We start from the raw sequence: 25,149 nt of genomic DNA, 5'->3' as shown, positions 1-25,149 counted from the left end.
ATAGTCACTTTTTTGGGCCTTAAGGAATAGACTGATGAACCTTTATCATTACAATACGTATTATCTAGTAATAAGTTATGATATTCTCAAAGTTTGTAGTACACCAGAGAATGTCCATTTGTAAGCGTGAGTATCAATTTTTTTCTTAACTTGTCTAATATATATGACATGATGTTTTAAAGGCTTATGCATTTTGGAATCGGATTGTGTACTTAAAAATAGGGAATCGCTACAATAATATAATATTTTAAAAACTAGATAATACTATTCTATAATACAAAGAACAATTCAACATTTATTATAGACATACAATGTAAACACTTAAGGTTCACATTTGTGTGCATAAATGTAATTAAATTGTCTACATGGAATGTTTTGTATGGATAAACGTACATATATTAAATTACCTTAAAATATAATCGGTGACACGACAAATCGTTCACAGATTTTCCGTAAACCGAGGATGCGCTCCAGGCATTACGTATACGGCCATCTCTTTCTCACCCCATCTGTTCACCATGATCTCGTTTACTCTGCCATTACGTATGCAGCCATCTCTTTCACAGACCGTCTGTTCAACGATAACAGACGGTCTGTGGAAGAGATAGCTGCATACGTAATGGCATAGTAAACGAGATCTCGGTGAACAGACGGGGTGAGAAAGAGATGGCCGTATACGTAATGCCTGGAGTGCATCCTCGGTTTACCGAAAATCTGTGAACGAGTTGTCAGGTAACCCATTTGTGTGCATAAATGTAATTAAATTGTCTACATGGAATGTTTTGTATGGATAAACGTACATATATTAAATTACCTTAAAATATAATCATATAGTTAAGAAGAAACTTATTATTTAAAAAACTTTTAAAAAGTACGCTTGGCGCTAAGAAGTAATTGTATATTCAGTCAATAAATTGTAAGAATAATTAAATCTTTTTAAATAAATTTTTACTTTATTTTTATAAAAACTTGGACAAGCCAATATTTTGAATTAATTCCGATATATACCGCAGAGTTAATTTTTAATACTTAACAGGTAAAAGTGTATATGATACATATATGTTTGTATATATAAAATATTCCATTAAGCAACTTAAACTATGCCTAAATACTGTTCCATATAATATTTAAATTAAACCTCAGACCAGATCCGAATACCTCTACAACAGTGCTACTCAAACTTTTTCAGTTGGCAGACATATATTTTTTAAGTAATTCTCACGGACCAACATCATATTTTTAAATAAAAAAGTTAAATATGAATATGAGTGAAAATTTGTTCATATAACAAATAAAAATAATATTAAATATAAGTAGTAAAATTTATTTTGTTGAATTCAAAGAAGTACAATATCTACATATATATCATATATGTACTTAGACGAAGATGAAAAATGAAAAAGAAAAAAAAAATTAATGAGACATGAGCTTGTTTGTTATTAGATAACTCATGCAGTCGTGGTTTTATCGAAGACAATTAATTCCACACGTAATGGATCATGAATATTTACACTATTACGATATTTTGTCTTTATTAAACTAATGAGAAATCACTCTCGTAAAGGTAAAAGAGATTCAGTGCATATTCTTAAATATCTGGGAAGAATTTTGCTTTCAATTTGATCTAAAAGGACGCAAGTGAAATTGTGGTTTCAAAACACTTTTTTAATTCTTCATTTGTAGTCAGATCAATTAGTTTATTTTCCAAATTCATTAATATATACGTTATAATAAGCTATTGTTTTAATTTTTAATTTACTTCTTTGAGCACGGACCGGCTACCCCCGGTACACGGACCAGTACTGGGCCGCGGACCATAGTTTGAGTAGCACTGCTCTACAAGTGACTACAATATTCTTTAAAACTAATCTAAAATAATAATTATACAAATAGTATAAAAGTCAACGAGGCGTGAGATTTATTTGAGATTTTATAAAGAAATTTTAAATCATTTCAAATTCATCTCAAGTGCTCGGGTACAAGTTATTTTTTATAATACAAGCAAATGTGACCAGTGGGTATAGTATAATTACTTGCCAATCTCTTAAAATACGTACATATTATTGACAAGCATATAAATATAATAACATTTAAAATACAAACATGAATCTCTACTTTTTATAGTCAAATTCACAGCAGAAATGACATGCAAGATATTAATGGCTACCATTGAAATACAATTTATACAAATAATTAAAGTTTTTATTAGAAATTTATATCCTGTATTTTCAAAATAGAATATTATATATTTTTAATAATGTATATTTTCACTCCAATTATAATTATCATTAATTTTTGTTATAACATTTTTTAACGATGCTGATTTATAAAAAAAAACTTGTCTAATCTTGCCTGTGACGTTATCAGTTAATTTTGAACTCGTGAGATTTCGCGTGTGACATTTTTCGGTACAATCGAATTCATAATACTGATCACCAATTCTAAAAATGAATTATTTATTAAAAAACCGGCAGAATTTTTGTTAAAGTTTCAATGATAGATATTGGACTCGTCCTATGTACAATCTGCATCTGGCAACATGTAACTATATTTTATTTCTATCTTTTCAGGAAAAGATGTCTTAAAACATCTCTTCCTGATATTTGAGGAATCTTCAGGTAGAAAATACATTCAGATAAGTGATGACATCCACCACAGTGCCACCGAGTGATTAAAAAAACTGGTAACGGCAGTTTTTCAATAAGAGGATTGTCATTCCTGATCTCAAAAATACTTAAATGTCAATGGGGATTATTTTGAACAATATTTTAGTTATATTTTCATTGAAAAGGGAACGATTTTAAGTTACAATACATACACAGTAGTTATCAGTTTATGATAAAACTATTCTTGTATAAAAAATGATCCTTGAGTATTAACTATAAAATCATATGAATAATCTGATTTCAGAATATTTTTAAGTACATGCACATCAATGTGTTTAGAGACAGATTGTTTCGATTTAAAAATCTGACTCTAAACAGCTTCAACATGAATTCACTTTTTGAACGGAATTTCATGCGATTAAGTTTCCAGCTTCTAAACACAATAACGTTGTTATTTCAATAGAAAGTATGAACTGGATGTTTAATTAAAAGGATTGTACTGATTGAAATACGGAGAAGCGGCTATGTAGAAATGATACACATTGTACCGGTCCTGCATGAGTCTTGCTATTCTCACAAGAGGGCGCTAGATCTGAGGTTGTCTCGCCGTCACCGAGGTTGGAGACGGTGTCAAGTTCAACGCCATGTTGTCGTAGGAATAGTCCAAGGATGCGTCTTCGGCAGCTTGACGATGAGGCTGATTGACATTTACCTGTAGAGCTCGAGCGCTCAGAGGTTGCGGTGCCGCTGTTGCATTACCCGTCGCTTCCGGTCTACGGGGCTCAGCCAATTCCACTGGTATTTTGTTTTGAGACGATCTCTGAAAAATTGACAATACATAATCAGATATCTGAAAGTATGAAATTGTGGGTAATATTTGAAATGTCACAAGCAGACGCTGAGCAATATATACAATTTGTCAAAACTTTAGATCTTTGTAGAGTAAACATCTTTTATGTAATTTTCTTTGATATATCAAATACTAATTATATGAATATGCAAAATTTGATAAACTATCATGATATTCCAAATTAGACCGTATTCTACAAAGTATTATGAAAAAAGTTATTTTTTTATTATTTTTCATTGTAATTAAAGCCCGTCGAAGCAACGCCAGGCAATTCAACTAGTCAGCTAAGACGAATGTTTGTTTGTTGGCTATGCAAATCTACAATTTTCACCACCGAATTTAGTATATTATTTCAAAGGACTCTAAATTGGAACGTAGACGTTTTTTTTAATGTGTCCAAGCCCGAAGTAAGAATACAAAACTTCAGATAAGTCTTTTTACTTTAACCCATACGAGCAAATACAGGCCATTTCACGCTTATTCTAAAAAAAATGTAGCTTTGGTAATTATAAATATGTAGTTATAATATATATATATATATATATATATATATATATATATATATATATATATATATATATATATATATATATATACATATATATAACCTTATCCAAACAATCGGACAATTTTTCGATAGCATTTAAAAAAAAGATTATAGGCTTTCTTTTGAAGATGACTTTGAGGAGTTTCGTACCTGATCAACATAAGAAAAATTGCTCGATTGATGCAAGATAATAATAGAAAATTACTTTTATGAAAATATTATAAGAAATAACTAAATATATGTATATAACACGTGTGATTACTTTTCAATCTACCGAAACGACTTGAACCATTGTCATGTGTAAAATACTGGCACAAAAGTGATGGTTTGTTTTTTAAAAGATGTTTATTCTAACTATATCTTCATGGACATATGAAAGTCATTTAAAAATAATAGCTTATACATAAATATTATCAGTTGGTAATTATTTCGCAAAATGCTGTAAATGTTTGCGCGCTGATTTTAAGTGGTGATATCCTGTTGAAGTGTTTTTTTATGGTATACAATACATATGTATGTACATATGTTGTACAATATGAAAAAAGATTATTGTCTTTTCAGTTATTATGGTGCATTTTTGTGATAGTGAATTCAATTTTTGTCGCTTAAAGAGAAACTATTATGTTTAAATATGTATGCATATAATAACTTGACTCGGAGAGTGATATAAATATGTATCTACATTAAATGAAAGATTATATTTTAATAATTAATTCCATTATAACTATTAAACTAATACAAGTGGAAATTTATTAAATGCAAATGCTTAAAGGGACAAGCTAATTCAGGCTTCATATGTATGTACATATAAAATATAAGATATTTTTGAAATGCTTTGTATGTAGAAAAAAACGCTTCATCGCAGATTATCATTTCTTAAATTAAATACAGTTTTAAAAAAACATAATTGAATATACATACATACATACATATGTAGTATAAAATAAAAATTTTAATATATTTTCAAATTTTAAATCGATGATGCGAACACCTCAATAGACACATAAATATATATAAGCAATACACATGAGTGTTTTGATTATTTAATAATAATATATACCTTGGGAGAATGAAGCTTCGTCCTAATCCATGCCCACGACATCTTCTTGTAGTGTGCTTTAATGTACCGATAACATTTAATAGTTAAAAATGCTATCAGCAGCACTAAGACTACCGAACAGATGATTGTTAAAATTGAAACGTGTGCTTGTAATTTCTGAACCGTTGCTGTAAATCAAACACATAACAAATTTACATTCAGTTATATGAAAATCGCAAGAAGTGCATTGCAATATGTTCACAAGTGTGCATGCCTGAAAATGGTCATACAGGATATTCAATATTAATTTCAATTCCTATTAATACTCGAGTTCTACCAATTGCACTATTTTAAACAATTTAGAAACGTGTTCGTTTTAATAACAAACTCTGAGAAAATAGTGCAACAAATGCGGATGTATTTCCTAGTAAATTTAGAAAAGTTCAACGAACGTGCAATATTCTGTGCATATGTTGTAAATATTATTATAAATTGGCATTTTGATGCAATGCTTTAGAAACATTTTCACTATTAGCATTATATTATAGCCACTTACAAAAGGTGCATTGTCAATTCAAATTTACATATACGGTACATACTTGAATTATACGTGTGTCCTTTCTATCAAAACATCAATTGGAATTCCAATTGTTATATTTTAAGACACGTACATTCATATACACATGTAATCATTGTGATTAATAACAAAAAATTACGTTTTTTACCTAACAGAGCGGAGACTAATCAATCTTTTCTAAGTTTAACCCACTGAATTCGAATATGACAATAATTCTTGTTGACTTACTCTTGTTTACGAGAAATGAGTGTTTAAAAAAATGTGCAATTTTACAGATTTTTGTCTTTTGAAGTTTATAATTCTAAATTTGGTATTGATGTACAAAAAGTGAGTATTGGAATCAATAATCAGATGTTTTTTCTATTGATTTAACATTTTTATTGCTTTAATATATGTATAATTAATTATCTAGAGAATTCAAACTTTCCGCTCCGGTAATTTTTTGTTGTTGCTCAGCTAATAATAATTACAATTAAGTCAATCAACAACATTAATACGTATTAACTAGACACTGATATATATATTTAATATTCATTTGACCAAGTATTCAAGACAAAAACATATTACAAAATTATGCACTCAATTTGAATACATATTCTCAAATAAGCGACATCTTAAATGTTTCAATTAAAATTCGTTTTCATATTCAGTTTCGTTTCGCATCTTAATACTAGAATTATTTTTATGCTATATTTCTTTTTAATTTTTAGTGAACGGCTTAATCAAGTTACATATGTACATCTAATTTTAACATTGGGTGATTTCCTATTCATATATGTACTTTCCGTTTTCTAAATGCGCCACAAAAACCTGTTTGTTGCTTATTATTTTTTTGCAGAACAATAATTCAGTTCAGTATACTTTTAAAATATGTACACACGATCAAAAAATATTCTGAATCAAGTGTGTAGCTCCTTCGGCGAGGTGTAGCAGTATTCTCGCGGAGTAACATTGACATACATACGCCACGCATGCTAAATAGCCTATAGAATATGTACACCTTTTTAATCGGATTTTTTTATTAGCAACACACATCAAACAAACAATTTTATCGCACATATTTTGAAACTGCATAATTTATCAGGTACTAACGCTCCGAAAGAAATCTTGAACTTACCCTTCAGTGAAGCGTTGTCTTCGCTCAAGTCGTTTTCTTGTCGTCGTACAAATCGTAAGTCGTGTATGTAGTCTGAAATTATTTAAAAAAAAGAAGATTAGTGAAGGCGAATGTTGAAAAATTTGTGGCAAATACTTTTGATTATTTTTATAATAGTGTCAATCCAATTCAAAAGTAGTTGTAAAAAAAAATCTTCATACTACCATACAAATACAAAAACCATCTTTTCAACCAAACTGCAAAATGTTATAATAATATCAATCCAATTTTTAACAAATGATATTCGATAGGTTTTCTTAGGTTTATCATAAACTAGCCAAATTCTCCAGCATTATTCTGGCGAATAAAAGTTCGAAGAAAATGTATAAAAACTTTTTCAAAAAAATTTGTATGGGGTTCTACAGATGAGTATATTTGGCTCTACATATGAACAAATCTGGTAGTTTTAAATTGAAAACTGTTGATTTGCATAGCGAAAACATTCATCGTTTTACACGTACATACATGGTAAATTTATCCACTGCTATTAGGGCATGGTAAATTTATCCATTTCTTCTTCTATTCTATTTTATAACCTTTTTCCAATATTTTAACACTTTAGTTTAGTTACGCAATGTGCTATTTTGTCATGTTATAGCTTTTATTATTTTATTTTTCATTTGTTTAACTTGTATTTATCTTTTTCATTTTATTATCTTTGTAAAAATCTGTAATTGGACTCGGATGATTTTTCAATAAATAAAATAGAAATGGCTATAAACCAAGTAAACATTCAAGATCCCGATCCTCATCAAGACCTCACTATGAAACTTGTATTTATTTCTTCGTAAATATATGTATGTACATATAAGTATTCCATCATCAATAATTCAAGAGAACATTGCTCACAAGCAAAAGTTCATTTATGGAGGTATTTTAACAACAGGTTTTTTGGGTTTGGCAAAATTTTGATCGAAGGGTTTTAATTAAATCTTGAAACCACATTGTATTGAGAAAGTCGGTAGTTAAACTTTCGTTGTACACTATATTATTTCGATTTTTAGTGCAAAAATATAGAAAAAATTACACGTGGAAAGGGCAAAACGGTCGATTGGAATATGCCGTCGATTTTAGTTTATCTACTTATGTTTCTCGACCTTCGAACGATATGTGAGATATTGAGGGGTACTGGTTGAAAAGATGGCGGCAACCGCAACCGGTTGGCTAGTGACTCATCGTCGAACCGGAACCGGTCGAGAAGCCTTCGTCACAGATGTTTTTTTCAAATGTGTACTCTCATTTCTTAAACAGGTGGTTGAAAATTTGTTTCCAAATCAAAATCAACGATTCGAATTCCCGAATTGGGACATTCATCTCAAAAGCATTAGGCCTTAGAAGGTTGCTGATGAATTCGAATATCGAACGGCAGCCATGACATGTAAATGCCTCACGGGTGAGCTAATACTACTATTAATTGAAATCATCAATTATACGAATGTATTCAAATATACAATATACATATAAAAGTACTTTAGTAAGTTAAATGAAGTAGTGGCAGACTTTACACTCATTTCTGATATCGGAAAAAGTCAAAATTCTCGACAGGGCGGAGACCGCTAGGTCGAAAGGGAGGCTCTGTCAACCCGCTCCTTCCTATAATTGGCTACTTTTTGCGATGCCAATAGTATTGCCGTGCCCTGAATTAACTCGACTTTTACCTGATGAAATACTCCGACATATACTGCCTGGTTCACATATAATTTCGGACGGTTGGGCAGCGTACGGAAATATTCCACATGCTGCGAATGGAATATACACGCATTCGTTTGTGGTTCAATACAAATGCATCTAAATATGAATCAAAACAGGCACGCGAATTCCGGTAAAAGTGGTTCACCAGGATAATTTCGTGGATCCAAATGATAGTAAAATACATACATACGCAAAATGTGGAAAATACGTGGATGCGTGTGAAAAGAAAGATGAAGCGTCAATTTGGCACAACGTGTGCCCGCTTTTATTCATATTTAGATGCATTTGTATTGAACCACAAACGAATGCGTGTATATTCCATTCGCAACATGTGGAATATGTGGGATATCTATACAACATATTCAAAAACATTTGCCCGGTGACCAACTTTATACAAATAGACAAAAAATAAACAAAACAAACATATCTGTAAGGCTTTTGCTGATTTTGATAGACAAATTGTAATGCAATTGATTATTTTTCACGTCTTAATGACTTAATAGCAACATGACTAATGAACTTGACGTGTTGCGATAAATTAGTAAATTTACACAATATTTTAGAAGCTCGTACTTTCTTGAATCAAATAACAATTTTGAAAATTTAAATAAAGTCCATTTCTCAACTAATTATTTCAAAATACTTTTTTTAAAAGTTATAAGAAAAGCTACTCATGAATTTGACTAGATACGATTTTTCTTCAATAAAAAAATCCGAAGGAGATTAATCGACTCATTTTGGACTAGAAATTCGTTTTGAAAATTCAGTCGTGTCAGATATATTTTTCCCTTTTCACACATTGGATTTTGTATGAAATATACGACCAAACTAATATTCAATAACTATTGCATACCTGCAGTGCCGGCCTTACACCCAATGGCGCCCTCGGGCAACACCCTTAGAAAAAAATTTCGCCTTTGGCGCTCTAATCTAAAATTTTGTATGGCTTTTGGCGCTCTAAATTTAAAGCGCCTTTGACGCATCGAGCGGCGCCCTAACTTATTTGGCACCCTCGGGTGCCGCCCGACCCAGCCCTCCCCTAAAACCGGCACTGCATACCTGATAGCATTTCATTTGACGATAAAATCGTAGAAGTGGTCAGTAATTATTTATATTTAGGACAAATACTAGAAATTAAATGAGGATGGAGTCCTTTTGGACGAATGAATGCCGTTTTTTTTAAATCAGAAATTCCACTTTGCCTAAAAAAAGATCTTCGATCATTGTGTTTTGCCAGTGATGACGTATGGATGTGAAACTTGGACATTGAGCGTCAAGATGTTAAATAAAGTCTAATGCACTTAAAGAAGTATGGAACGCTGCATGCTCGGCATAACGAGAAATAATAAGAAGCGGAATTCATATGTACATTCGTGAGATGTATGACAAGGGTAGTGAAGAGATTGAAATGGCAATGAGCAGGTCACATAGCTAGAAGAATGAAAAGAAAGGTAACAAAAGAAGTACGAAAATGGTACCCGAGAGAATTTAAAAAGGTAAAAGAAAGATCGCAAGGAAAGATGGGTAAACGAATGTAGGGAAATGTGTGGGGTGAGATGGATGACAGTTGCGCAAAACAGAGACAAGTTGAAGCGTGTTAGAAAGGGCCTTCATCCAGCAGTGGATGGTGAATAGTTGTAAATGATGAGGGTTTTTTATGCTTGTATCAAAACAAAAAAATTCTACAATCCATCTCCTCACTAGTTATTATTTATTAAAATTTGGTTATACGCCGAAAGCATCTGCACATGTCCCTAAATACATACATATGTACACGTATTAGCCGTTATATTTGAAAGTGGCGGAAGTCTAATTATCAGTTGCAAAAACTCAATTTCTGTTTGACTTAATTCAATTCGATATGTCCTGAATCTCGGAAAAGCAGAATAAACGTAATACTGGCCACTAGTATTTTTTAAATATTGTTAAACGCAGGACATTATATTAAATGTTTTATGAAATATTTCTCGAAATGAAGAAAATTGGACTTATGCCACTTTAAAATATAATTGCTCATATATGTACATACATATAAGCATGTTTAAGTTCGGAAAACACTGCTCTAGAATGTATAGAATTACGTGCATACCAATAAGTTATTGAAATGTTTTGCAAACATTTCTTTTGGCGACTTTAAGATCTCTTCATATAAAATATTATAGGTTGTGGCTATTTGCAGGTACTATATCTGCGACAGGCGCAAAGCCTTCTGCGCATGCGTGTGAACTTATAATCCGATTATAATTTCTTACATTTAATGTATGCTAGACTTGTTTAATCAATCGTTCATTATACACGAGGCAAATAAATTTCGCATGGTATTATAATAGATTTATATCATTTAGCTAGTTCGCGGCTTGTACTTGTATGTACGTATTATACGTTGTATATGATAATAATTTTCTAACAATTAATAATATGAACTAATTTGGATTATATTTTTTACTCTACGTCACTTTACGAGTTCGAACTAAATTTTAAGAGGTTTAAAACAAAATTTTAACAGTAAACACGCTAACAGTGACAGTTCACACGCATGCGCAGAAGGCTTTACGCCTGTCGCAGATATAGTACCTGCAAATAGCCAATAATTCGCAGATATAGTACCTGCAAACAGCCAATAATTTGCAGATATAGTACCAGCAAATAGCCACAACCAATATTATATTTGAAACGATTCGACCCGTTAGACGACATACACTGGCGGTCACATAAATTGCATCACTTTGAATTTTCAGGTCGTAAAAGCTCTACCCCATTCTGGGTTCGAATTTTTTTTTAGGCTTTTGTTTAAGTATACCCTCCTCGATATTTTGAACTCATTTTAAAGTGTGATTTCGAAGCGGAAGCAGCGTTATTCTTAATCTAGAAATAGTGATGTCAAAACACCACCAAACAACTTCGGAGAACAAAGTAAAAATTTTAGCTTTTTCGAAATGTGGACTTTCAACAAGAGATATTTCAAGTTAGTTGGGATATTCTCAATCAACAATTTCAATAATACTGAAGAAAGAACGAGAAATTGGCAGTGTGGACCGACGTAAAGGTACTGGACTGACTCGGACGATAAATTCACGGGAAGATCGTTTGCTGACACGCCAATTTATTCAATATCTTTTCAAAACTGCTTCAGATTTAAGAACAGACATTTTAAAAGATTTTTCAATTAATATTAGTGTGGAAACTGTGCAGAGACGATTGATAGAAGGTGGCTTTTACGCTCGGAGACTTGCAAAAAAGCCATTTCTCTCAAATAAAATGAAGGAGACACGTCTTCAAAGGGCCAAAAGTTATGAAAATTGGACAGTTTTGTATTGGCAGAAAGTGATACTCTCGGATGACTCCAAGTTTAACCTCTATGGATCGGATGGATTACAGTAGGTTCGACGCAAAAGTGGAGAACGATACAACCAAAAGTATACTGTCAAAACAGTAAAGCACCCTCACAGCCAAATGGTTTGAGGGTGTTTTTCATACTACGGGATTGGAGAACTTTGTTTAAATAATGGTTTTGTGAATGAAGAGATGTACAAATCAATATTGGAGGAAAGTTTTGTCCCATCGATGGAAAAACATGTTTCATACTGCGGTGAAGTAATATTCCAAGACGTATCCGCTCCATGCCAGCGATGAAAAACGGTAAATAAATGTTTTATTTTATGCTTATGTATGTTATTAATGAAATTTAAAAATTAAATGGTTTTTTATTGGTAAAAAAAAATATACAGAAAATGGGAGTTACGACGTTACCATGGCCTGGAAAAGTCCCGATATGAACCCGATAGAAAATTTGTGGATGATTATAAAACCTCGATTAGGCAAAGTGAACATCAACACTGCGTCAAAATTAAAAAATGCCATTTATAATGTGTGTGTACAATGAAATGCCGCGATGCATTATGATAAATTGATAAATTCCATGCCTGCTAGGATTAAGGAAGTCGTAAAATAAAAAGGAGGGTCCACTAAATATTGAGTTTTATTTTTAAATGTGTAAAATATAATTAAAAATGACATTGAAATGAAAAAGTTCGAAAAATAAATAAAGTATCGTTTCAATTATCTCTCATGCATAACGATCCTAATCCCCCACAAAACCATGCATCGCAAAATTTGGTCCCTAAAATTTTTACGACATCCCTTTTTTGTTTAACTGTTACAATAAGGTATCACAGGGATATAATCCACTTTCTCAATTGATTTGAGTAGGGATTATAAACGAAAGAAGCCCGTAATACGAAAAAAAACACGTTTTTTCAAAGTGATGCAATTTATGTGACCGCCAGTGTACATATGTTAGATGTATGATTCAAAATCAGTACTGGAGCTTCCAGCTTCGTTTGATTTGAGATATTAGCATCAGTATTATTCCTAACGTGGGTTAATTTGTACAAGGATAGAGCACTTAAATAGAAACGTCCGTTTCTCGGTAGGAACAATCCGGCTATATTTAAAATACGGGAATGAACTTCGAAGCACAAAATCGTACGACTTCTGATGCATCGCTCCACCAACATGTGGCATATTAGTAGAGTAAAATGTTTCAAATCAAGCCAACTAAGCTTACTCGTTTGACCTATTCATACAGCAGTTTCTTCACTAATGACCTATTGTATGTGTGTTTGGTCTGGGTCACATATATGGATTTAGTTTTATCTAATGAACCCACATAGTATTTGTTGACATCCGCAACTTCATCACCTTTTTGTACGACAAAAAGTCTTATAAAAGTAATAATAGACAAAAGTAGCAACTATATAGTGTTATTTAGTATTTTTAACAATTTTAAAGATGCAGATGTCAGAATAGACCTGTACTAAGGTCAATCTTAGCCCATACGTTTAATGAAACCCAACAAATGCTAAGCAAGTACATAATATTTGGATCATGATTCATGAGAAACCCAACATCGCGGGATGATTAGAAATGAGACGAACATCGTCGAATTGGCAAAATGCTTATTTCAATAAAAAATTAAGAATAAATCTGGTTATTTAAACCCCGAAGTTCGAAGACACACTAAAGGCGAAAACACACTGAGTGGTACGTGGTACATTTTTTTTAGATACTTTTAAGCATGCGAAAAAAAACGCAGCATTCCTAACCCATATACATAGTATATAGTACCTGGGGTGTTTTCGGTGATATTTTATCCTTGCTTGACAGTGATCGATTACAAGAATCCAATATATGAAGAAATGTGGATTGAATAAAAGTTTTATTTTTAAATGTGTAAAATATAATTAAAAATGACATTGAAATGAAAAAGTTCGAAAAATAAATAAAGTATCGTTTCAATTATCTCTCATGCATAACGATCCTAATCCCCCACAAAACCATGCATCGCAAAATTTGGTCCCTAAAATTTTTACGACATCCCTTTTTTGTTTAACTGTTACAATAAGGTATCACAGGGATATAATCCACTTTCTCAATTGATTTGAGTAGGGATTATAAACGAAAGAAGCCCGTAATACGAAAAAAACACGTTTTTTCAAAGTGATGCAATTTATGTGACCGCCAGTGTATGTAGGTATCTACTTGCAATCATATTTGAACTAAATTTTATTCTTAATTATACTTTATATCAAGTGTGTGTCGCCATTTTGTACCTGAGGGACATTTCCAAGTGTTCCGAGACACAACAAAAAGCGATGTACGCGAGTCGAATGCCAAACAAACAAATTATTAATGTGGCTTTGAATATTTGAACGAGTGGCGTGTGTGACGGCGTCATACATTTTATTGTATTATGAAAGACTGTCGGATGAATCACGACGTGATAACGCACGAGAGGTGGCAGGTGGGGTTTCCAGTATGCGAATATGCACATTTATGTTATCAAAAATAGCGTGACGGCAAATATTTTCAAGTGTAGATAAGAATGTAGAGTAAACCTTGACTAAACATACTTTAAGTTATGTATTTCATGTTATTTGGGTTGTTATGATTATAAAATTTTATGTGGTGACCGTGAAAAAGTCGACAGTAAAAAAATTGAAAATATTCGTAAAACTCTCTGCCCCCCCCCCCCCCCCGTCGTACATCCTTACTTAATTTGCGCGAGCAGGATATAAGAGGAACAAGAGGAACAGGCTTTTCCTCCCGTATCCTGCGCGCGCACATTAAACAAGGCTGTATGACAAAAAGAGAGATAATTTCACCGCATGCCACTGATATACATTATATATATATATATATATATATATATATATATATATATATATATATATATATATATCTTCTACCTCCAACAAAAAAAAAATCGATATCTTATTCAGTGTATAAATGTTTAATTACATACATATGTACATATATCCGAAGGAAATTGTGATGGTGTTAGATAAACCTTTGCAGTCAGTCTAAATACAGCTTCTAACTGTTTGATTCCTGAATGGAATGCTCTATTTTTCATAAATTGGACAGTCCTCAGTGTTTTTTTCCAATTGGTGCTATTATGATCTACATAGAATTGTTGACAGCATGTTTTCAATATCCTGATTAGTGTTATACGCTTTCACCGATTGTTGTTGACTCGTCAAGAATCAACAAATGTGTTTTATCCCGGTTCGTAATTCAGCTCGGGGCAATCGCTTATCTACCATGGTCCCGTGGTCCCCAGCTTCAGTTTATCTGCCACTCTGGCATTGGCTATATATATATATATATATATATATATATATATATATATATATATATATATATATATATATATATATATATATATATATATATATATATATATATATATATATATATATATATATATATATATATATATATATATATATATATGTGTACATAGTACTGTTTACCATGCACTCTTTTTTTTGATCTTTCGACTTAAGATCTTTCGATTTTCGATCTTTGCCTTCCGATATTTGCTTTTTCGACCTTTTCACTTTCGGTGACGTGAGGTAGACCCAATTTTTTGCTACCTGAATTTATATGCGATCGTAGACGTAGTTAAAGTGATCGATTTTAATGAGGTTCCTATGGACATATGTATGTACATATACATATGTATATATGTACATTAGTGCAATTTATGCAGTAGTCATTCAATAATTTTTGATAATTTGTTTTGATATAACTAAATATCGAGCACATGAGATAAATAACCGTTGTGGATTGAATTGCTAGAAAAACTAGCGAAAAAATACGAAATAGAGTACATATGTATATGTTACAGTGAATCTGTATTCTCCAGTGAAACTATACTTTCAATCGAGGTGGCCCGTGACTTGAAAGGCAGGCGGGGCACGAGGAGGCTAAAGCCACTTCTCCCTACACTTTTTTTTCTAAAAAAATTTACTTAATATATTCTTAGTCACATTGTATGCAATAACTTTTCGTCTTCTTTGATAACGTTTTCGAAAAAAGCAAAAATGTGATTAGTAAGAAAAATTTTATGATAAAAATGAAAGAATTGACATATCGTGATTGGCAATTTAAGCAAAACATAGTTGAAATATCGAAAAACGTTTGAAATGTCGAAGCGACGTATTCTGCCCCAGAGAAATCTTTACATGGCGACCTTCTGTATACGGAAATACAGATTTTTTTCTGTGCTTCGACTGACTGTCTACATTCTACAAACAGTACCATTAGCCAATGCCAGAGTGGCAGATAAACTGAAGCTGGGGACCACGGGACCATGGTAGATAAGCGATTGCCCCGATCTGAATTACGAACCGGGATAAAACACATTTGTTGATTCTTGACGAGTCAACAACAATCGGTGAAAGCGTATAACACTAATCAGGATATTGAAAACATGCTGTCAACAATTCTATGTAGATCATAATAGCACCAATTGGAAAAAAACACTGAGGACTGTCCAATTTATGAAAAATAGAGCATTCCATTCAGGAATCAAACAGTTAGAAGCTGTATTTAGACTGACTGCAAAGGTTTATCTAACACCATCACAATTTCCTTCGGATATATGTACATATGTATGTAATTAAACATTTATACACTGAATAAGATATCGATTTTTTTTTTGTTGGAGGTAGAAGAAGAAGACAACATTCATAGAAGTATCAGAAGTAAATGTAAAATATTCGGTATATGAATTCCCTAAAACACCCGTGAAAGTATACTTTCACAGCTGGTATGAAATCAATAAATATTCAATTGAAATTTGTAGGGCATGTACAAAATGCTAAATCAAAAGTAAGGAATGGTTTTATCGGAACATATTTTCCATATCGAATCTTGAATTATAAGCAAAGAAAACTAGCATTTTAAACGATCAACTACTTCAACATAAGTCCAGAAAGGTTGGGTTTAGAAGAGAGCAGGATTTTCTTTATTTTCATTATAATATAGGTAATTTGATAACGTCTGCTGAAAAAGTTCTAGAAAGTGCTACTACACTTAGATACAAATCTTGGAGATTTTATCCACATCAAGATTATTATATGTACAAAATTGCGAACACTCACATATTAGTCGATAATCTTAACCATTATTCTTTCTGTCAATTCAATTCTAAGCATATTCTATTTTCAAACGGAATACCAACGCAGAATAATCATTCTAGGAAATTCAAAACTGTTAACAGTTTTAATTATCTTTCATGTTCTATACATACATACATACATACATATGTACATATTATAATTTATTGATAAGGTTTAAATTATAACTTGTTTGATTAGGTTCGTAATAACGTTATAAAGACGTGTTACAACAATGATTCCACTATCACCATAGATACTAATATTTGTCATGAGGACCTTATTTGGAAGTAAATGTGATAAAAATCAAAGCGCCAAACGCGTGGATACAGTTATAAAAATTATCGATTTGTAAATAGTACGTATATGTTTATAATAATGATTGCAGTTGTATCGTTTCATTTGATTAGAAATACCAACTGTATTGTATTTTAAAATGCACGTAATGTGGACAATCTTGGTAAAAGCGTGTAGTGATTCGTACGGAACAATTAACCCAGATTACAGTACAAATTTCAATTGCAGACCGTTATATTTTTCTTATCAATCGAATCTCACATTAACTGAACGAATAGGTAGTTATCAAGCTGTTAATCGTTTTCATTGGTTTTAATCGTACACCTGTGCGGAAGAGTGGATCAATTGGCGAGAGAATGGATAAGTGTATCCTGTTAATATAATTGTGTATAAAACTTGAAATTGATATCCAATAAATTTGAATTTGATCAAAAATTTTGACCCTTTAATAAAATAAACTCATTATCAATTAGTCGTTGTATAGTTAGGGTTAATCATAATCATGCATTTCTAGATAGATATGAGCCGTTATATTTGAAAGTAGCGGAATTTCAATTTTCAGTACCAAAAACACTATTTCTTTTTGACTTAATTAACAAATTGTTATCACTTATTTTAATTCGACATGTCCAGAATCTCAAAAATTTTTTATTGTTGATTATATTTAATGTTTTGCGAAATATTTCTCGAATTGAAGAAAAGTGGACATGCCGCTTTCAAATATAAACATATTAAGTTATAAAGAATGAATTATACTTGTAATTTAACATAAAAACTTTTTCATAACAGTTTTTTCAGTATTTATTGGGGATCCCAAATCCGAATATTCGAATACTTTTTATACGAACTTATCTTTTTATTTTCAATCTACAGCAAATTTTAATAATATCTTGAACTTCTTAAAACTACTATTCTACTATTCATGCACTGAAAAAACATCTAATGGTAATTTTACACGGTATTATATTTTATTTTCTATATATGATATTTTTCCACTATATGATATTTTATTTTCATATCTAGTCATAGCGATGTTACAACAATACATAATCAGTAACCAGTAATCAGTAACTCGCATGTTAAAAATGCGTTGTAATGTAAAATACATGCATCCATATAATATATGAGTACATTCATAGGTATTATCATCTTAATTTACGCCATTAATCATCTACTGCTGGATGAAGGCCTCTCCAACATGCTTCTATTCTACATAGTCTCTGTGTTGCGCAACTCTCATCCATTCCACCCCACCCATTTTTGTAATTTCGTGTAACCATCTTTCTTGCGGTCTTCCTTTCACCCTTTTACATTCTTTCGGGTATCGTAATAGCACCATTTTTCATCCACTTTTTGTCCATTCTTCTAGCTACGTGACCCACCCATTGCCATTAAAATCTCTTCACTCTCTCCACGATATCCACTACCCTTGTCATACTTCTCGTTCACGTATTCCGTTTCCAATATACATATGTATGTATCCATGTTATGCATACTTCTTTGAGTGGATAAGGTTTTATTTAAGATCTTGGCGTTTAATGACCTAGTTTCACATCCATACGGCATCAATAGCAAAACACATTGAAGACGTATGGATGTGACGTCCTAAATACACTCCATCCTAATTTCACACGTCTCTTTATTTCTTCTTCTTTACAACTGGACATGTCTACAGTGGTGTCACCCCAATTTTGGAAAAACGGGTTTCCAATTTTTTTTCAATTTATATATATGTATATTATATTTATATTTATATATATTTCGATAAAAGATTTTTTTGTCTTTACTTAATATGTAATCGACTGTGACCTTTTCGAAGTTGTAACCATTGAAAACAATTTTCAAGATTTGTATAATTTTTACCAAAAATTATATGAATTTTTAGATTTCTAACAACGGGTTTCCGGAAACTTTTGATTTTTAATAACGGGTTTCCGGAAACCTATGGAAACCATTAGGGTGACACCACTGCATGTCTATTATTTTTCTAGTCTGGTAATTCATACATAAACCAATGATTGAAAAGGGAAAAAGATATATGACACAACTGAATTATCAAAACGAATGTCTAATCCAAAGGAAGTTAGTTGATCTTCTTTGAATTTTCTTATTGAAGAAAAATTATATATAGCTAACTCTAATAGATTTACTTCTATTTTATTTTAAATACTTATACTTCTAAGCTCATCATATCATAGCAGTCATGCAAAGCATAAGAGCCCAGCTTGACAGTCGGTCCTAAATTTTATATACATATACATATACATATGTATTTTTAATACTTTCGATATTTTCGACAATGTTAAATTATATTGTGTATACCAATGTACTTATAATATGTAATATACAATATCAAATATCAAAATTTCAAAAGTAACAAAAATGAGGATATAATATTATTTTGCTTCACCTTTTTACACAGAAACATGAACAGGTCAAAGAAATGAGGTATTTGGATTTGCATTGTTGCAGATCATAAAAATCCATTTGGGTTAAATTGGGATAATTAATCACGTAACGCCATTATTAAAAAATAGACAGTTGGAAATATATCCATAGGACTCAGGACTGACAAAATTTGAGTTTTATGAGAACCAAAAAAAATAAATATCGCCCACCAAAAAAAATAAATATCATATTCGAATTCAGTGGGTCAAACTTAGTAAAGATTGGCTAGTCTCCGCTCTGGTAACTCAAAAACGTGATTTTTTGTTGCTCAGTGTTATTATACTAATAGGCCTATGTAAATATGTATCAACAAACAATTTGAATGATTTCATCTCATAATTTAAAAAATCAAGTTAGGTGGGGGGATGAGGGGACCTTGGATAAATTTTGCATTAGGGCCCAAAATTCCTATTTACGCCACTGATTGCTATCAGGCATGAAATAACTATTGAACATTAGTTTGGTCTTTTCTATATTAATTTTTAGTCCTAAGTTCTTTCTTTCCCTGTCCAGGTGTATTAGTCTGTTAATGCAAGTTAAGTAAGTCACATACATATGTATGTAAGTATAAGTTATAAAAAAATCAACCAAAAGCTGGTGGAATGCATCTATTGTCTTAACCAGTTGTAAAACTTTATTTTGTATTTATATTTTAATACATAGTCAAACTTCCAAACTTCCGAATCTTATGAAATGATAAGATTAACAAAGCGGATCGTATCATAAAATAAAGTATATAAAATAAATTTAAGTATCTATATATGTATGTATGTAAAAGTTCAAAATAAACCACACGAACAAGCACATACATGTTGCGCACTATATTGAATTGATTCGTATACATAAATATCCGGATAGGATTACGCGAAACGCTTAATGGGGAAACATACCTTGGCAATCGTTGACGCAAAGGGTCATGTCGTAGTTGTGATTTTCGGAATCGCAGATGTTGGCACAGGGGGCGCATCTCGTCTCAACAGGTGAACAATACTCTTGAAGGGAACAGGTGAGCTGACCGCACCTTGCCCCTCGCAAAGATAGTCCCTCGACGTAAGTTACAATCGGGGCAGCCATCAGGAGCATTGCGTATTCCGCCATTTTGAAGTTGGTTTGATTTCCTGCACAAAAATAAACAAATAAATAATCACAAATGCTACTTTATATGAATTTTGTTAAATGAAGTTAGATCATTGTGTTTAAATTTTCATATAAAAACTACCCGTAGTTAGCACGCCTTACTGTGTTAAAAAAATAGACTACCCACTGTGCTGGACGCCAAGCATCCAGTCAAAAATGTGTGTTTGAGTTGAAATCATGCAAATTCTGCTAGGTTAATTAATGTAGTTCGCCATAAAAGTAATTTAACATGTCGTCGGATAATATAAAATAAGTGCAAGAAATGAAAAAATTATGACTGAAGCAGTGCCGTCATTCCAAGTCGGATATCAGCCTCACACTGAGGCACGTGTGCAAGGGGCTTTCCGCGAAAACAATTATTTCCGTCGATATTGATCAATGTTTTTATTTTCTAATGACATAATTCGAATCATAGAGGTTTTTATGAGGAATATATAAAATATGAAGACCCTGCATTCAGTATATTTGGAGATATAAAATAAAATATACGTTCTGGTCACTCGCTATCTGTCATAGTGCAACAAGTGTTAACAACATATTTGATCAATATATATATGTACAAATATCATTTTGGAGTGTTTATATTACATAAAATTCACGCTTTATTCGGAATTTTTTGATTTTAAAATAAAGACAATTACCAAGGAAGTTCTCAATAACTTATATTTTCAAAATAATTATGAGAATATTAAAAAAAATATATGATTTTCTAAATAGACCGCTACAAATGGCCGCTTTCAGCGAGTTTTTGGCAAAAATGAAGACTTTAGATTCACGTTAATCAATCAAAACTAATCGTAATCGAACCAATAAAACTGCAATAGGTGACTGTAAAGTGTTTATATAGTTATTAAAAAATCGAAACTTTTCTAAAAACAAAGATATGTGAAAAAAATCGACTTTTTCAAAATAGTTGTTGAAATAAGTCAATTATGTAGTTGGAGGCGCAGGACAAATTTTTATTTCACGTTCCCTTGATACGACACAATTTTTCCACAATTATCATTTTTCGTTCCGGTCTAATGTATTATACAAACATATATGTGTATAATTTTTCTCATAATGACTCGCTTCACCGGCCTCTTAATTAAATACAAACATACATACGTGCATACAGTCCATCATTGTTAAAATTCAATTGACACACTGTATTATCGAATGTGCACAAAAAAATGCCGTCCACCATTATTCGCCAACAATGAAAATTGCAAAAGGTCTATGTACCCACATACGTAAGGTGTTGACATGTGTGTATAGATTTTGAAGGCTGGTTGAGATAGGCCCGCAGAATTCAATTCGAGGCGATCGATTCCAATATTGCATGCACAACAACATTGTCTAAAAGTGTGAACGAACTTTGTCGAACGTCGCCGCATTCCTCACCAGTGTTTTGCCGACGTTTTGGTTGCTTGGTAACCCGTTAACGACCCATCCGATCCACGTGTGTGTGTTCAACCTCGTTCCCACTGAAAGGTATGTCTGTAAGTTGCCGCGCGCCGTGGAGACCGCATACTCCACCCGGCGTTGCACTCTTCTATAGAGCATACTAGATTTCGAACGATGTTACTTAACTTTCACGTACCTACATGTGTACGTGAAATGGAGCGCAGTGGAAAGAGTGTTTCTCAAGCGGTCTTCTGAAGTCTTCTGGTTGAGACGTGCACATCCACTTACTTAAATGTATTATATGTACATATATATGTATATAGAAAAATATCACACTTTTAAAGGGAAATTCCTAAACTCTTACCGTCAATAAATTGAAACATTCGTATACTAAAAGACGAACATCAAATCGGAATCGGGAGATTTTTCAGGCGAGCGGTGGGGTAGGATGAGAAATTCCTTTGGTACTTAACTGTTAACCTTTTTCTATGACAGGCCACAACAGATATATGAGAAGGGTTCCTAAGCCCTATCAAAAGGTAAATATCATTATGGGAGGAAAAGATGATGGCTTGATGAGGAAGGTAAATGAAGCAGGATCAGGGACGGTAGAAATTCGATTTCAACTTAATGAATTACTAACTAAGAGTGATTCAACCAAGGCTGTGGAGTCGCTGCAAAATTACGACTACGACTTTATCTTATGATTTGACTCCCACTCCGACTTCAACTTTAATGACTTTAATAAGATCGACTTTTATTGCCAACTTATAAAATTGTTAGTAGCGATTTTCAAAATATAAAATAATAGCGATAAATAGTAGCGATTATAGTAATAGTAGCAAAATATAAATAATATAATAATATAATATAATAAATAGTAGCAAAATATAAATTAATAGCGAATAAAAATAGTAGCTATTTTCAAAATATAAAAATTAAAGGAATTAAAAAAATCACTAAAAATTGACATGTAACCTAATTTATTTAATTACTAGCTTCGCTCGGTATTTGTAATATAAACCGCTTAAACATGACTAATCTAATAGTTTATTGAATTTATTAACATTTTATTAAATTTATATGAATAGTTTTATTTTATATAATTTTTTTATATTAAATTGACTCTCACGAACAAACAAACTCAAAATATATACTCTTTCGAAATTATATGTCAGAATCCGGCGCCTGCGCCCCCGCGGCTGCGCTCCCTAGGGCTTCGCTCCCGGTGCGAAGGCGGCTTCGCCCTCGGCGCCTTTGCCCCCGGGGACTTCGAATCCTTTGAATCGAAAAAAATCTAATTATTTGTTCGATGACGTCACGGATTTACGACCTAACGAACGAAGGTTACATACATACAACGTCTCTTTCCAAATTAATTAGATAGTATTAGATAGGTATTAACAAAAAGTAAGCACATTCATAATGTATGTGTATGATACACAAATAAATCAATTTAATAAATAAAAAGTATGAGACGGAGGTAATAATCAAAACTTCAAAATACGTGCAATTCAATGATTTTATTTATAATGTGAATTACATTATAATTATGATTTTTATAAACAAATTATTAAATATCAATTTATTAGTGGATTTACTTCAAGAGAATTGGAGACTAGTTGATACATAACGTAATACTATAAATTAAAAAAATAATAATAATAAAATGGAGTCGGAGTCGGTTGATTTTCTACGACTCCTACTCTGCTTGAATCTACTATTTATGTATGTACATGTATGTATGTATATACCCCAATGTATGAAGATTAAAAATCTTTACCTTTTTCTCATGCTTACGTCAAATTGAAATGTTTGTTTGACAAATCCATTATATGAACCTAATACAACGCATGCCATTTATTAGGTTCATATATGCATGTTCTCATAAATAAATATTTAAAAAGTAAAAGTATAATTAATAGCCCAATTAAAATATGAGTCGGAGTCGTGTTTCTGTTAACGACTCCACAGCCCTGGAGTTAAGTTTCCATTATGCATCACGCAGTTTCTTTTTCCTTTCTGAATTCTTGGAATCAGCTTCGAATTCAAAATAAATTAATTTTATAATCATTAGCGTCGCGATAAATGTATAATGGAACACGTGATGTTGATTTTCTCCGTAGTTTTGTGAAAGTACATAAATAAGCTTCGCGATAATATTAAGTGAGTTTTAGAAATGTAGAAAATTAAATGTGATATAAAATAACATTGTGCAATAAATCAATTAAATTGCTTGTTTTTAACACGAATATCAATTCATTATTAATAAAGGAAAGGTTTGACCTTTCAATCAAGGACTATATAATTGGCATCGTGTATATGTATATTACATATGTATCATATATTGAGTTTTATATAAAAAATAAAATATATTAAAGATCTCGAGAGTGTTCTAAAGTTGTTTAAAATAACACGCGTTCCAAACGAAAACAAGTATGAAAAATCATATAAGATTTTACCGCCAGCCGATTTACTACAGATTAGATAAGACACACGTTACTTTTTGCGCATTTCATTAAGATGAAAACTTTTGCATATTTCCACATTCGATTGAGAACATTCAAATTGCACGTACACTAAAAAAAAATGGAAACAAGTCGTCCCAAATTTCACCACAGCATTCGTTGCGACCTCAACGTTTGACGTGCAATTACAAAATCTGTACACGGACTCGTGTGCAAATAGCGAAAACCGAACCGGAAATTGACCCACACAATGAAAATTTCACAAATTGCAGTTGTATTCTATTGGAAACTTCCGAGACTCACCTGTTTCGGAAGGATGGAGATTTTCTTCCCTCGAGGAGTCTTTCCCGAATGGTCACCACCCTGGTTGCGTGTCGGTCATCAGTTTGTGATGGTCAATGGTTGGTGCTAGTTTAGGGCCGAGGTCATCTGTGCAACTTGGTCTAGCCGACCCTTCCGTAGCGAAAGCCAATGTTCGACT

General features: G+C 32.0%; 1 protein-coding gene across 2 annotated transcripts; it reads right to left on the bottom strand.

Moving 5' to 3' along the window:
• On the bottom strand, positions 1 to 25,149 carry grnd (grindelwald). Of its 2 annotated transcripts, XM_077445796.1 has the most exons (6): positions 24,972 to 25,149; positions 20,568 to 20,795; positions 6,737 to 6,808; positions 5,064 to 5,230; positions 3,280 to 3,426; positions 1 to 468 (listed from the first exon to the last, which is right to left on the bottom strand). In XM_077445796.1, the coding sequence occupies exons 2-6, from the start codon at positions 20,773 to 20,775 to the stop codon at positions 409 to 411; spliced, it is 654 nt and encodes a 217-aa protein (XP_077301922.1). In that variant the 5' UTR covers positions 20,776 to 20,795; positions 24,972 to 25,149; the 3' UTR covers positions 1 to 408. The 2 variants fall into 2 exon arrangements, with proteins under 2 accessions (XP_077301922.1, XP_077301921.1); XM_077445795.1 differs by lacking the exon at positions 1 to 468 and having other exon boundaries at positions 1,680 to 3,426.

This window comes from Arctopsyche grandis, chromosome 2 (assembly GCF_051622035.1).
Source record: "Arctopsyche grandis isolate Sample6627 chromosome 2, ASM5162203v2, whole genome shotgun sequence".
Classification (NCBI taxonomy): Eukaryota; Metazoa; Arthropoda; class Insecta; order Trichoptera; family Hydropsychidae; genus Arctopsyche; species Arctopsyche grandis.
This window is presented reverse-complemented; position numbering and strand designations above follow the sequence as displayed.